The sequence below is a fragment of the Urocitellus parryii genome, chromosome X (assembly GCF_045843805.1).
Source record: "Urocitellus parryii isolate mUroPar1 chromosome X, mUroPar1.hap1, whole genome shotgun sequence".
Taxonomy (NCBI): Eukaryota; Metazoa; Chordata; class Mammalia; order Rodentia; family Sciuridae; genus Urocitellus; species Urocitellus parryii.
Genome location: NC_135547.1, coordinates 87,150,847 through 87,166,028, shown reverse-complemented (window position 1 = coordinate 87,166,028; position 15,182 = coordinate 87,150,847). Strand labels below are relative to the sequence as shown.

Here is a 15,182-nt window from a genome sequence, read left to right as displayed (position 1 = left end):
AAGGGGGCACTTAACCACTGAGCCACATCCCCAATCCTATTATTTTTTTTAATTTTATTTAAAGACAGGGTCTCACTAAGTTGCTTAGCAACTTGCTTTGCTGAGATTGGCTTTGAACTTGCGATCTGCCTGACTCAGCCTCCAGAGCCGCTGGGATTACAGTCATGCCCCACTGTGCCATCCTCCTTTTCATTCTGGATGCTTTTATTTCCTTTACTTGCCTGGTTGCATAGTCTAGAGCTTCCATTACAATGCTGAATGTCACTGGTGAAAGTTGACAACCTTACCTTGCTCCCTATTGAACCGAGAAAAACATTTGCTTATCAAGTATGTCCTTAGTTGATATTTTGCAGATGCCCATAATCAGGTTCTTGTAGTTTCTTTCTATTCTTAATTGGTTGAGAGTTTTTAATATAAATGTGTGTTAGATTGTGTCAAATGCCTTTTTCCATGTCAATTAAGATGATCATGTGATTTTTGCCTTTTATTTATATTTATTTATTTAGTTAGTTAGTTACTGGGAATTGAATCCAGAGGTACTTGACCACTGAGCTATATTTTCAACCATTTTTTCTTTTTTATTTTGAGATAAAGTTCTTCTAAGTTTCTGAGTCTGGCTTTGAACTTGCTATCCTCCTGCCTCAGTCTCCCAAGTGTCTGGGATTACAGATGTGTGCCACCGTGCCCAGTTCCTTTTATTCTATTAATATGGTATATTACATTAGTTGATTTTCATGTATTAAACTAATCTTGCATCTGTAGACTAAATTTCAATTGGTAAATTGGTAATGGTATATAGTACTTTTTATGTTTATATATTTTTTCCTAATATTCCACTGAGAATTTATCACCTAAACCCATGGGAGGATATAGTTATGTTTTCTTTTTTGTGATATTTTTGTATCAAAATATCAAGGTAAATACTGGCTTCTATTAGTGGGTAAATGTTTTCTTATTCTCTATATTATGAAAAAGTTTGTGAACAATCAATATCACTTTTATGTGCTGGGTGTGAGGTGATTCAGGAGGCTGAGGCAGGAAGATTGTACAAGTTCGAGGCTAGCCTCAGCAACATAGCAAGGACCTAAGCAACATAGGAGATTCTGTCTCAAAAATTTTGTTTAAATAGCTGTGGACGTGGCTCAGTGGTACAGTCCTCCTGGATTCAATCCCCAGGATAAAAAACAAACAAATGAATATATTTCATGGAATTTGCCATATTTCTTCTAGATTATGTTTCAGTAATTTCATTCTAAGAATTTGTTAATTTAATACATAGTGTCTAATTCACTGGCACAAAGTTGCCCACAGAATTCCTTTCCAATCTTTGTGTGTATGTGTGTGTGTGTGTGGTGCTGGGGATTGAACCCAGGGCCTTGTGCATGCAAGGAAAGCACTCTTCCAACTGAGCTATATGCCAGCCCCCAATCTTTTTAAAATAATTATTTTAGATGGACATAAAACCTTTATTTATTTATTTATTTATTTATTTATTTATTTATTTATTTATTTATTGTGCTGAGGATCAAACCCAGTGCCTCATACATACAAGGCAAGTGCTCTACCACTGACCTACAACCATAGCCACTTTCTATTCTTTTCAATTTGTGGAAAGTCTGTAGTAATGCTTTTGTTCCTAATTTGTTTCTTTCTCCTCCTTTACTTCCTCTTCTTCTCCTTTTCCTTCTCCTTCTTCTTCTTCTTCACTCTGCCTCTGGTCAGTAGTCAATTTTATTGCTGTTTGAAAGAAGTGCCTTTTATTAGACCAGAGACTTTTGCACCTACTAGAAGAAAAGGTAGGCCCAACTCTCCATTATGTGAGCTCAGGAATTGACTTCTTCAATAAGATTCCTAAAGTGAAAGAAGTAAAATCAAAGAATCAATAAATGGGATGGTATCAAACTGAAAAGCTTCTTCACAGTAAAGGAAACAATCAAGAACATGAAGAGAGAGCTTACAGAATGGGAGAAAATCTTTGCCACCTGCACCTCAGCATTAATCTTCAGGATATACAAAGAAATCAAAAAACTTAATACCAAAAAAAAAACAAATAACCCAATAAATAAATGGGCAAAGGAACTGAACATGTATTTCACAGAAGAAGAAATATGAATGGTCAAAAATATATAAAAAAATGTTCAACATCTCTAGCAATTAGAGAAAGGCAAATCAAAACTACACTGAGATTTTATCTTACTCCAGTCAGAATGGCAATTATCAAGAATTCAAGGAACAGTAAATGTTGTTAAGGATGTCGGGGGAAAAGGTTCACTCATACATCATTGGTGGGACTGCAAATTGGTGTGACCACTCTGGAAAGCAGTATAAAAATTCCTCAGAAAACTTAGAATGGAACCACCATTTGACCTAGTTATCCCACTTCACAGTTTATACCCAAAGGACTTAAAATCAGCATACTATAGTGATACAGCCACATCAATGTTTATGGCAGCACAATTCACAATAGCCAAGCTATGGAACCAAACTAGGTGCCTCTCAACAGATGAATGGATAAAGAAAATGTGGTATATATACACAATGGAATAATACTCAGCCATAAACAAGGATGAAATTATGGCATTTGTTGGTAAATGAATAAAAATTGAGAGTATCATGCTAAGTGAAATAAGTCAGTCCCCAAAAACCAAAGGCCAAATGTTCTCTCTGATATGTGGATCCTAACCCACAACAAGGGAGGGTGGGGAGTGGAAGAACAAAAGTTCATTGGATTAGACAAAAGGGAATGAAGGGAAGCGAGGGGCAATGAGAAAAGGAAAGACAGTGGAATGAATCAGACATAACTTTTCCTTTACTCATATATGAATACATGACCACTGTTACTCCATATCATGTACAAACACAAGAATGGAATCCTAATTGAAATTGGTGGCACTCTATGTATATATAATATGTCAAAATTCACTCTACTGTCACGTGCTTCTAAGAACAACAAATAAAAAAATTCCTTTTGGTCTTATTGATTTTCTCTGTTGTTTTTCTATTTAATTGGTTTTTGTTCTAATCTTGGGCATTTCCTCCTTCTTTGGGCTTTGGTTAGTTTGTTCATCTTTCTCTTGCTTCTTTTCTTTCTTTCTTTTTTATGGTACTGAGGATCCAACCCATGGCTGTGCATGCTAGGCAAGTGCTCTACTACTGACCTACATCTCCTATCTTTTTTGTTATTTTTGTTATATTTTTTGATACAGGGTCTTGCTAAGTAGTTAAGACTGGCTTCAAACTTGTGATCCTTCTGTCTCAGCCTCTTAAGTAGCTGAGATTACAGGTATGTGCTACCATGCTCAATTCTTGATTCTTTTTGTTAATTAATTTTTATTTTATTTACTTATTTAAATTGCAGTAAAATGAATATAAAATTTACCATTTTAACCATTTTAATGTGTACAGTCAAGGCGCTGGGGTTGTGGTTCAGTGGTAGAGTGCTTGCCTAGCATGTGTGAGGCACTAAGTTTGATCCCCGGAACCACATAAAAATAAAAACAAAATAAAGGTGTTGTGTTCATCTACAACTAAAAAAATATGTAAAAATGTGTATAGCCAAGTATTTTAAATATTTTTATATTGCTATGCAGCCAGTCTCCAAAACCCTTTTTTTTGGTAGTCCTGGGATTGAACCCAGGGCCTTGTACATTTGAGGCAAACACTCTACCAACTGAGTTATATCCCCAGCTCCTCCAAAATTTTTAAAAATTGGCACATAATTAAATATATTTATGGGGTACAATGTGATAATTTGATACCAGTATATAGTTTGCAATGATCAAATCAACGTAATTATGTATCCTTAAACATTTAGCATTTCTTTGTATTTGGAAGCTTTGGACTCCTTGTTCTTTATAAACCATATAATAAGTTATTGTAAAGCATAGTTACTCTAAAGCTATAGAACACTAGAATTTCTTTTTCATATGTGTGTTTTGGTACCCATTATCTAACTCCCTCTATCCTCTCTCCCTCTACCCTTCTTAGCATTTAGTAATCACCATTCTATTCTCTTCCTCCACAACTTTGTCATCTGTAAAACTGGAAGTCTATATCTATTAAATAGCAACCCTTCATTTTCCCTTCCCCACAGTCCCTGGAAACCATCATTTTACTTTCTGTATCTATGAATTTGACTACTCTAGATACCTCATATGTGTATAATCATGCAGTATTTGTCATTTTATGACTGACCCATTTTCTTATGTTCTTTTCTAGTTTCTTTTTTTTTTTTTTTTTTTTTTAAAGAGAGAGTGAGAGAGGAGAGAGAGAGAGAGAGAGAGAGAGAGAATTTTTTTTTTTTAATATTTATTTCTTAGTTTTCGGCGGACACAACATCTTTGTTGGTATGTGGTGCTGAGGATCGAACCCGGGCCGCACGCATGCCAGGCGAGCGCGCTACCGCTGAGCCACATCCCCAGCCCTTTTTCTAGTTTCTTAAGGTGGCAACTTAGTTATGATTTAAGGTCTTTCTTTCCTCTTTTTAAACACAGCTTTATTGAAGTACTTTATAGTTGATAAAATCTGCACATATTTAAAGTACACAATTTGGTGAATTTGGACATATGCATCACTCTAGTCAAAATAATAAACATATTCCCACCTACAAAATAATTCTCATGCCCTTTGTGTAGGTATGTGCATGCACTAAGACTGAATAGCATTAGATCTACCCTCTTAAGAAATCTTTGAGGTGTATAATGTATACCAAACATTTAGTCAGCTTTTTCACCACTGTGACGAATAGACCTGACAAGAACAATTTTAAGAAGAAAAAGTTTACTTGGGAGCTCATGGCTGACTCCATTGCTCTGGGCCAGTTGTGAGGCAGAACATCATCGTGGGAGCATATGAGGAAAACAGCTCAGGACATTGCACCAGGAAGCAGAGAGAGAGAGAGCACTGCTCACAAAAACAAAATATATACCCCAAAGGCATGCCTCTCAATGACGTCCCTCCTCTAGCCACAACTGCTGGGATTACAGGAGTGTGCCACCACTCCTGTCCACAGTTACTACCCAGTTAATCTCTAACAGGAGATTAATGCACTGATTAGGTTAAGGCTTTTATAAGTGGGTCAGTCACAATCCTTTCACATATAAGCTTTCTTGCATTGTTTTTCACATGAGATTTTGGGAGACATCTCATATCAAAACCATAACACCAAACAACTAAGCAAATCAGGGGAGAGACCATAGTGCCTGATTTTAGTATTAATAAATGAAGAGGCAGGAAAAGAGTTGCCAAGGGAACATTTGCACACTGTTAGTGGGAATGTAAATTAGTATAGTCAGTATAGAAAGCACTATAAAGGCTCCTAGTTTGGCTTTGTAGTAGTATTGAGGTCAGGTATTGTGAAACCTCCAGCTTTTCTCTTTTTGTTCAAGACTACTTTGGCTATTTGGGGTCTTTTGTAATTCCACACAAATTTTAAGAATTTTTTCTATTTCTGTGAAGAATGTCATTGGCATTTTGATAAGGATTATATTGAATCTGTAGAAGATTTTGGATAGTATAAATATTTTAATAATATTAATTCTTCCACTCCATGAATATGGGATGTCTTCCAATGTTTTTGTGTCCTCTTTATTTTTTTTAAGTATTGAGGATTGAACCCAGGGGTGCTTTACCACTGAGCTATATCCCCTGTCCTTTGTACTTTTCATTTTGAGACAGGGTCCTGCTAAGTTGCCAAGGCTGGCCTTGAACTTGCAATCCTCCTGCCTTTGCTTCCTGAGCTGCTGGGATTACAGGAGTGTGCCACCACTCCTGGCTACCTCTTTAATTTCTTTCATCATTGGTTTGTAGCTGCCATCATAGAGATTCTTCACCTTCCTGGTTAAATTTATTTCCAGATATTTCATATTTTTGTAGCTGCTCTATAAATGAGATTGCTTTCTTGATTTCTCTTTCATTAGTTTATTATTGGTGCATAGAATTGCTACTGATTTTTGTATGTTGGTTTTGCATCCTGCAATCTTATTAAATGTATCAGTTCTCAGCTTTTTGGTATAGTTTTTAGGTTTTTTTTACATATAGGATATGTTATCTGTTAACACGGACAAACTGAATTCTTCATGCTTCCAATGGATGTCCTTTATTTCTTTCTCTTGTCTGATTGTTCTGACTAGGACTTCCAGTACTATGTTGAATAAAAGTGGTGAATGTGTATATCCTTGTCTTGCTCCACATCTTAGAGGAATATTGTTCAACTTTTTCCTGTTCAGTATGATGTTAGCTGTGGGTTTTGTCATATAGGGCCTTTATTGTGTCAAGTACATTCTTTTAATATCTAAGTTGTTGAGAATTTTTACCATGAGGTGATGTTGAATTTTATCAAATGCTTTTTCCTCATCTATTGAGATGATCATATGGGTTTTGCCCCTCATTCTGTTGACATTTATTGATTTGTATATGTTGAATCATTCTTGTATTTCTCAGAGCATATCATAAACATTTTTATAGGGGTATATGCTATATACCTCTCATTTTTCCTTTCTAAGGAAGTAGTCTCAGGGTGGTGTACTTTCTCACGATGACACAAAGTAATGTTGGCTACAGTAAGCTGCCCACTTCTTTTTGTTCTCCTTGGCTGCCCCCAGGTGTACAAAATATGCTGTTTTCTTTAGCACTTCATTTGAAGCAGAACAGAAACAGGTCCCTCATGTGGTCCCTCAAAAGTCTGAGAATATTTGATCCATGTTTCACTATCTCTTTCTTCTAAAGAAATCATGGACTGTGCCAGGTTAGGGGACAAGCTTATATAGATAAAGTGACATTTCTCTTCTCACCCATTTCAGTATGACTGGTCTTGATTTTGTGATTGTTTGGGGAACTATGACTTCTTAACTATATTCTAAATTAATAACAAAGGTATTTTTTCCATGTAGTATTGTTAAATTCATGCTTCTGTGGTGGTCTGAGTGCTGGTACTTCCTATTTTCCCATATTTCTGACATCACCCTCAGGTCTCTTTTTTCTTATATTAGTATTTAGAACTATATATTACCCACTAAGGACTATTGTATATCCCATAATTTATATTGTGTGTTTCATTTTCATTTAGTTCAAAATATTTTAAGATTTAATTTCCCCTAAAATTTATTTTTTGATCTATGGGTTATTTGGAGTAATTTTTATATTTTTTATATTCAAAATTTATTTTATTAATATTTTTAAGTTCTGTGGATGGAACCTAGGGCTTCGTCTATGTTAGGCAAGTTTTCTATGACTTATCCACATGCACGGCTCTATTTTATTGATTTCTAATTTAATTTCATTGTGATCAGATAACACATTTTTTATAACTTAATATCTTTCAATTTAAATATATTCGATATTTTATGCTCCAACAGGTGGTCTATTCAATGGATATTGAAAAAGTGGATTAGACCAAGGGAAATGAAGGGAAGGGAGGGGGATGGGAAAAGGAAAGGCAGTGGAATGAATCTGACATAATTTTCCTTTGTACATATATGAGTATACCACAGTAAATAAATCCACAAGACTAGGGTTCTAATTAGAATAAGATATATTTCATGCTTGTATAATTATCTCAAAATGGATTCTACTGTCACGTATAACTAAAAATAACCAATAAAATAAAAAAGAAAAAGAAGGTACATTCTTCTATTACTGGAAGAAGTATTCAATAAGAGTTGGGTTGAGTTGGTTGATAGTATTATTCAATTTTTCTATATCAGCAAAGGCTGATTTTCTAATTGTATCTATTATTGAGAAAAGGCTTTTGAAGTCTCCAATAATTATTTTTCCTTAAATTTTGTGCAGGTTTTGCTTCATGTATTTTGGACTCTGTTATTAGGTGTGCATGCTTTTAAATGCTGTCTTCCAGATGAACCTTTCATCATTATAAAAGTATCCCTCTTTGTCTCTAGTAATATTTTTTGGTCTTAAAGTATAGACATTCTAAATTTCTTAGGTTTACTATTTGAATGATATACCATTTTGAATTATTTTATATTTTTCTCTGTAATGTATTTTCTATTTTCATTTTGAGATAACTGTACATTAACATGCAATTAGAAGAGGTACTAAGGAAACATCCTGTGTGCCCTTCACCCAGTTTCCCCCCATGGCATCATTTCCCACAACTAGAGTACAATGTTACATTCTGGGAACTCACATTGATAAAATTCCTCAACCTTATTCCAATTTAACAATTTTTCATATGCATTTATTTGTATGTGTGTGATGACTGTATGCATTTTTATCATGTATATAGTTTCTTGTGTCCACCCCAGTCAAGATAGTGAGAAAGTTCATCACCACAGGAATCATTCATGTTACTCTTATTCACCTCCCTCTCCCACTCCCATCTCTCAGTTCTTAACTCCTAGCAACCACTAATCTGCTATTTCTAAAATTTGTCACTTCAAAAGTGTTGCATAAATGGAATCATACAGTGTATAATCTTTTCAGAATGCCTTTTTCATTTAGCATAATTTCCTGGTGATTAATTCGTGTTGCTGCATGTTTCAATAGTTTGTTTCTTTTTATTCTTGAGTAGTATTCCATAGTATGAATGTATCAGTTTGTTTAACTATTCAACTGTTGGAGGACATCTGGTTTGTTTTCAATTTGGGGCTATTATGAAGAAAGCTGGTATGAATATTCATGTACAGGTTTTTGTGTGAACATAAATTTTCATTTCTCTAGAATAAGTGCTCAAGATTGCAGTTGCTGGATTGTATGGTATGCAAGTGTTTAGTTTTTAAAGAAACTGCCATACACTTTTTGTAGCTCTACCATTTTACATTCCCACAGCTATTGTATGAGTAATCCACATTATTTTTTGGCATTTGGCATTATCACTATGTTTTAAAATTTTTAACCCTTCTTATAGGTATGTGATGATATTTCATTGTAACTTTATTTTGTACTTCCCTGGTAGCTAATGATATTGAAGGTCTTTTCATGAGTTTATTTTTTGTTTTTATATCTTCTTCAGTGAAAATATCTACATCTTTTACCTTTTTACTAATTGGATTGTTTGTCTTTAACTGTAGAGTTTGTTTGTTTTGAAGTTCTGGGTAACTAGAGTTTTAAGAGTTCTCTATATTTTAAATATATGTTCACAGTTAGATGAGTGGTTTGCAAATGTTTTCTTGTAGTCTTTCATTTGATTTTTCATCCTCTTTTTTCTTATTGTTGTACTGAGGATTGAACTAATGGTCTTGCATATGCTTGGCAAATGCTATACAGCTGACCTACATACCTAGCCCTTTTATAAACTTTTTTCTTTTGAGATAGAGTATCACTAAATTTCCCAGGTTGTCCTCAAACTTGCAGCCCTCCTGCCTAATCCTCTCAAGTAGTTGTAATTATAGACATACACTGCCATGCTGGGCTCACATTCTTCTTTACATCTTTAGTAGAGCAATTTTCAAAATTTGGGTAAAGTCAAATTTATTTTTTCTTCTTTTATAGATCATAGTATTGGTATCATGTCAAAAAACACTTTATTTAGCCTAAGTCTTAAAGAAATTATTTTTCTTGTTTTTCCCTAAAACTTCTATGGTTTTTTATTTACATTTATGTTTATCTGCCTCCCACTGGAACAATCATAAGGTAGTAGTATAAACAATTTTACACTCATAAAATTTTGTCAACTTTTAAACTACAAATTGTCCAAACAACTGAGATGAAGTAGATAATTTGAGTAGTCTTATAACATTAAAGAAAACTAATTCATAATTTAACAACCCCCTAAAAATGAAATCTCTAGTCCTAGATAGGTTTACAGGAGAATGGCATGATCATTGTAATCTATAAATTAAAAGTATATATACTGTAAACAACATGAAGTTGAATTTATGCCTTTTAATTGGCATGCTTAATGCATTCCCATTTAATGTTTTTTTTTTTAATATTTATTTTTTAGTTCTCGGCGGACACAACATCTTTGTTGGTATGTGGTGCTGAGGATCGAACCCGGGCCGCACGCATGCCAGGCGAGCGCGCTACCGCTTGAGCCACATCCCCAGCCCCACACTCTCTCTTTAAAAAAAAATTAGTTATACATGACAGTACAATGCACTTTGACTCATCATACATAAATGAATATAACTTCTCATTCTTCTGGTTGTACATGATGTAGAAACACGCCGGTCATGTAGTCTTATATGCACATAGGGTAATAATGTCCAATTCATTCTATACAACAAGGGTAGGGGAAGAATAGAAGTTCAGTAGATTAGACAAAGGAGGACTAAGGGAAGGGTGGGGAGATAGGAATAGGAAAGACAGTGGAATTAATCTGACTTAACTTTTCTATGTACATATATAAATAAACAACAGTGAATCTACACATCATGTACAACCTCAAGAGTGGGATTCTAATTAGAATAATATGTACTCCCTATTTGTATAAACACGTGAAAGTATACTCTACTGTCATGTATAACTAAAAAGAACAAATAAATTTTTAAAAAAAATTTTTAAAAATCTTCATTTATTATAATCTACTTCAAATCATTGCAAATTCAATTTTAGTAAAATGTAGAATTTTGTTCCATTATATCTACATTTCATTCCTTCTCTTCACTATTTTCATTTATATATATATATATATATAATATTTATATTATATTATATATATTTATGCTTTAAGCCCAAATATAAATTTCATAATTATTGTTTTGTGCAATTTATTTTTAAACCAGATAGGAGAAAAATGTGCCATATTTTCCCACATAAATATAAAAACTATTTAATAGTTCTTTTTTTTTTTTTAAGAAAGAGTGAGAGAGAGGGAGAGAGAGAGAGAATTTTAATATTTATTTTTTAGTATTTGGCGGACACAGCATCTTTGTCTGTATGTGGTGCTGAGGATCGAACCCGGGCCGCACGCATGCCAGGCGAGCGTGCTACTGCTTGAGCCACATCCCCAGCCCTATTTAATAGTTCTTAATTTTCTCTTACTTTCTATTATCAATATGGACTCATGACAATTTTGGCAGATGAGTTAGGCCAATTGACTATAAAAATAATTATACTCATTTCTTGTATTAGAATTGCCATATATTGTAGGTATCATAAAACTATGTATCTATGATTTTTTTAATGCTCTCTCCTTGCCAGTGAGTATATTCTCTAGCTATGTTGGTCTCTTCTTTTTCCCAAAATTCTTCCAGCCATCTATGAAAGCATTCTTGTTTTCTGATAGTAGTAAGATATTCTCTTTTACTTTCTTCCTGCCTCAAGATCTTTCAATAGATACCTTCAAAGGAGCTTGGCTTCTTTAAGCAAAGAAGATTTTGGTGATTCGAATTTATACAATATAGTACACACTACACATGACTGTATAACCATATCAGAGATATAGAATGAGGAAGCCTAAAAATTATTGGCTCAAATGGTCTCTTCTAATATACCTATACTGAGTTTCTTTTTTAAAAATCATGTTTTGAGGACTGGGGTTGTGGCTTAGTGGTAGAGCACTTGTCTAGCATCTGTGAGCCACTGGGTTTGATCCTAAGCACCACAAATAAATAAATAAAATAAAGGTATTGTATCAATCTACAATCATGTTTTGATATGTAAGAAAAAGATAGAGATAGAGATAGAGAGAGAGAGAGAGAGAGAGAGAAGGATACTCCCACCAAATTTGACATTTTATCCTATAAAATGTCACATCATACCAAGTGCTTAAATGTTGTTCAGAGCTTTTGATGTACTCCACACATGACATAAGAAAAAAATTAATAGGATATTAATGATTTCATTGTTATTCTGAGAAGACTACTGTGATTTATAAGTAGAACAAACCCAGATATGTAAGTAGAATATTCATGTATACATGGCCAGCTCCATATAACCAGTTACTTGGCTTTAACTAGACATAAAGGCTGGTTGAAGCATTAAATATATAAGTAGAACTTAAATTCAACATAGATTAAGAGGAAAAAAGCATATTATGTGTGCTTTGTGCTATGATAATATGAATATCACATGACTATTTTAAAAATTAGTAGTAGATCTGGGTGCAATGGAGCATTCCTAGAATCAGGAGGCTGAAGTAGGAGGATCAGGATTGAAAATTCCAGGCCAACCTGAGCAAGTTAGTGAGACTTTCTCAAAATAAAATAAAAAGGACTAAGGATGCAGTGGTAGAATGTTTATCTAGCATGAGTGAGGGTCTGGGTGAAACCCTAATGCCACTAAAAAGAAGAAGAAGAAGAAGGAGAAGGAGAAGGAGAAGGAGAAGGAGAAGAGGAGGAGGAGTAGGAGGAAAATCTGGTAGCAGAGAAAGAAGGGTACTCCATATGCGAAAAAAAAAAAAACGTGTTTCAGTGTCTTTAGTATTTGTATTGGTAAGATTATTAGTATAAATATGAATAACAAGGAAATTTTAAATAGGATAAAGGAAGGTTTTCATAGATTTGTGGACAACATACAAATATAATATCTAGGGATTCACACTGCTGTGACAAAATTACAAGGAATTCATTAGTATCAAAGTCAGGATAGTAGTTCTTTAGGTTGGTGATTGGGATATGGCACACAGAAGGGGTTTCCTGGGTGACTGGCAAAGTTCTGTTTTATATCTGGATATTTTCACCTTTTAATGATTCATTAAGCCATATATTTGATCCTTGTGGTTTTGTGTATCTTTGTTTTATTTTACAATAAAAGATTATTTTTAAAAATGTCTCAGAAATAGGTGAAGCATTTGTCCCCTTCCTTTTGTAGCCACAGTTACCACTCTTCATTCTAAGGTACTTCAAAGAATATAATTTGATAAAGCATTAGGTTGAAAACATTCACAAAACTCTAATTTTTCCCTCTGTGTAGAAACTTCTGTGTATTGTCATTATCAATTGCTATAGTCTCTTTTCATATAAATCTGGCATTGGAAATATTATTTGCATAATAGACCTTGTACAATTCCAAAAACTTGAGAAATTATTGTGAAGCCCTGTGAAAATAACCTCCAAAAGAAAACTGCAATTCTAATTGGTTGTCTGATGTGTTAAAATTTCCCCAGTAATAATGCTGCAATTGACATCTCTGTGTTACTAAAGGATCTAAATAGTTAGTTGTAAGATTCCTCTTTCAAATCAGAAATTGGGGCTGATTTCATGCCCTCCTATATCTGTGACTTTTTTTTTTTTTTTTGTAGTGTTGGGAATGGAATCCAGGACCTCTAGCATTCTCGGCAAGCACTCTACCACTGAGCTACATATTCAATCCTCAATAACTTTTTAAAAGCCCTATTACTTTGAAAATGTTTTATTTTAACAATAAAAAATTCTTTATCACAGGATGGAAAAATATAACAATGACAATAAACATACTACTCTAGACACACTGAGATGAACCTCACAAACATAAATTTTAAAATAGGTGAAATTAAAATGTTAAAAGGTTAGGTACTGGAAAATATTTGGGGAATCTTAGTGACCAAGAGGGAGCCTAATACATAGTTTTAGTCTTTTATTTTTGTAGCACTGAGGATGAAACTCAGGCCCTTGAGCACGCTAGTCATGTTCTTTACCACCAAGACCCAGTCCATGAGTGGTGGCTTTAATATAAGAAATAATTATGGAATACTTTGAAGTCAAATTGAGATTCTGCCATTACAGGTGTAGATGTTATCAAGCCAGCAGATATTTGTAGTTGCCATTTGTCATTTCCTCTGTATATATACTTCTAAAAGACTCCTTACCTTAAGGAGAGTCAGGCATGGCTCAGGAGGTTGATACAGAAAGATCCAAAGTTTGAGACTAGCCTGGGCAACTTAGTGAGACCCTGCCTCAAAAATTTTTTCAAAGTTAATTTAATTTTTAATTTTATCATCAGGACCTTTAAGAATTATTTGTTCTTATTAGTTATACATGATAGTAGAATGTATTTTGATATATTATACATGTATGGAGTATAACTTCTCATTCTTCTGGTTGTACATGATGTAGAATTACATCGATTATGTAATCATATATGCACATAGGATAGTTATGTCTGATTCATTCTACTATCTTTCATATTCCCATTCCCACTCCTTTCCCTTCATTCACCTTTGTCTAATCCAAATTACTTCTATTCTTCCCTTACCCCCACCTTATGGTAAATTAGCATCTGCATATCAGAGAAAACATTCAGCCTTTGATTTATTTGTACTGGCTTATTTCACTTAGCATGATATTCTCCAGTTCCATCCATGTACCAAAAAATGCCATGTTTTCATCCCTTGTTATGGCTGAGTATTATTCCATGGTGTACATATACCACATTTTCTTTATCCATTCATCTGTTTAAGGGCACCTAGGTTGGTTCTATAGTTTAACTATTATGCATGGAGCCACTATAAACACTGATGTGACTGCATTACTGTAGAATGCTGATTTTAAGTCCTTTGGGTATAAACTATGGAGTGGAATAACTGAGTCAAATGGTGGTTCTAGTGTTTTGAACATGAAGGGGTGCTTTATTTTGTCAAGTGCTTTTTCTGCATCTCTATTGAGATAATCATATGATTCTTGTCTTTAAGTCTATAGATGTGATGAATGAGGATTATTGATTTCCATATTTTGAACAAACCTTGAATCCCTGGGATGAACCCCACTTGATTATGGTGCACTATCTTTTAAATATGTTTTTCTATGTGATTTGCCAGAACTTCATTGAGAATTTTAGCACTTATGTTCATCAGGGATATTGGTCTGAAGTTTTCTTTCCTTGATGTGGTTTTGTCTGGTTTTATTATTTGGGTGATACTATTTTCATAGAATGAGTTTGGAAGTATTCCCTCTTTTTGTATTTCATGGAATAATTTGAAGAGTATTGGTGTTAATTCTTTATTGAAGGTCTTGTAGAACTTGGTTGAAAATCTTTCTGGTCCTGGGCTTTTCTTAGTTGGTAGGTTTTTTTATTTTTTTTTATTTTTTTTATTGGTTGTTCACAACATTACAAAGCTCTTGACATATCATATTTCATACATTAGATTGAAGTGGGTTATGAACTCCCAATTTTACCCCAAATGCAGATTGCAGAATCACGTTGGTTACACATCCGGTAGGTTTTTTTAAAGTTTTTAAAATATATATTTTGTTGTTGAGAGCCACAGCCAAAGGGGCCCCAGCAAACTTCCAGCTGCCAGCAAACTTCCAGCTGCCGGCTGATGATTGGCTCACAGCGGCCCCAGCAACATCTAGCTGATTGGC

General features: G+C 34.1%; 1 protein-coding gene across 1 annotated transcript in view; it reads right to left on the bottom strand.

Annotated features, from left to right (window-relative positions):
- Positions 1-1,783: 1,783 nt before the first annotated feature.
- The window catches only part of Phf8 (PHD finger protein 8), a 151,369-nt gene continuing 137,970 nt past the window's right edge, over positions 1,784-15,182 (bottom strand). The window contains exon 23 of the mRNA XM_026407417.1: positions 1,784-1,851. Coding sequence (XP_026263202.1) covers positions 1,824-1,851 — 28 coding nt within the window. The 3' untranslated portion in view covers positions 1,784-1,823. The remainder of the gene's footprint in view (positions 1,852-15,182) is intronic.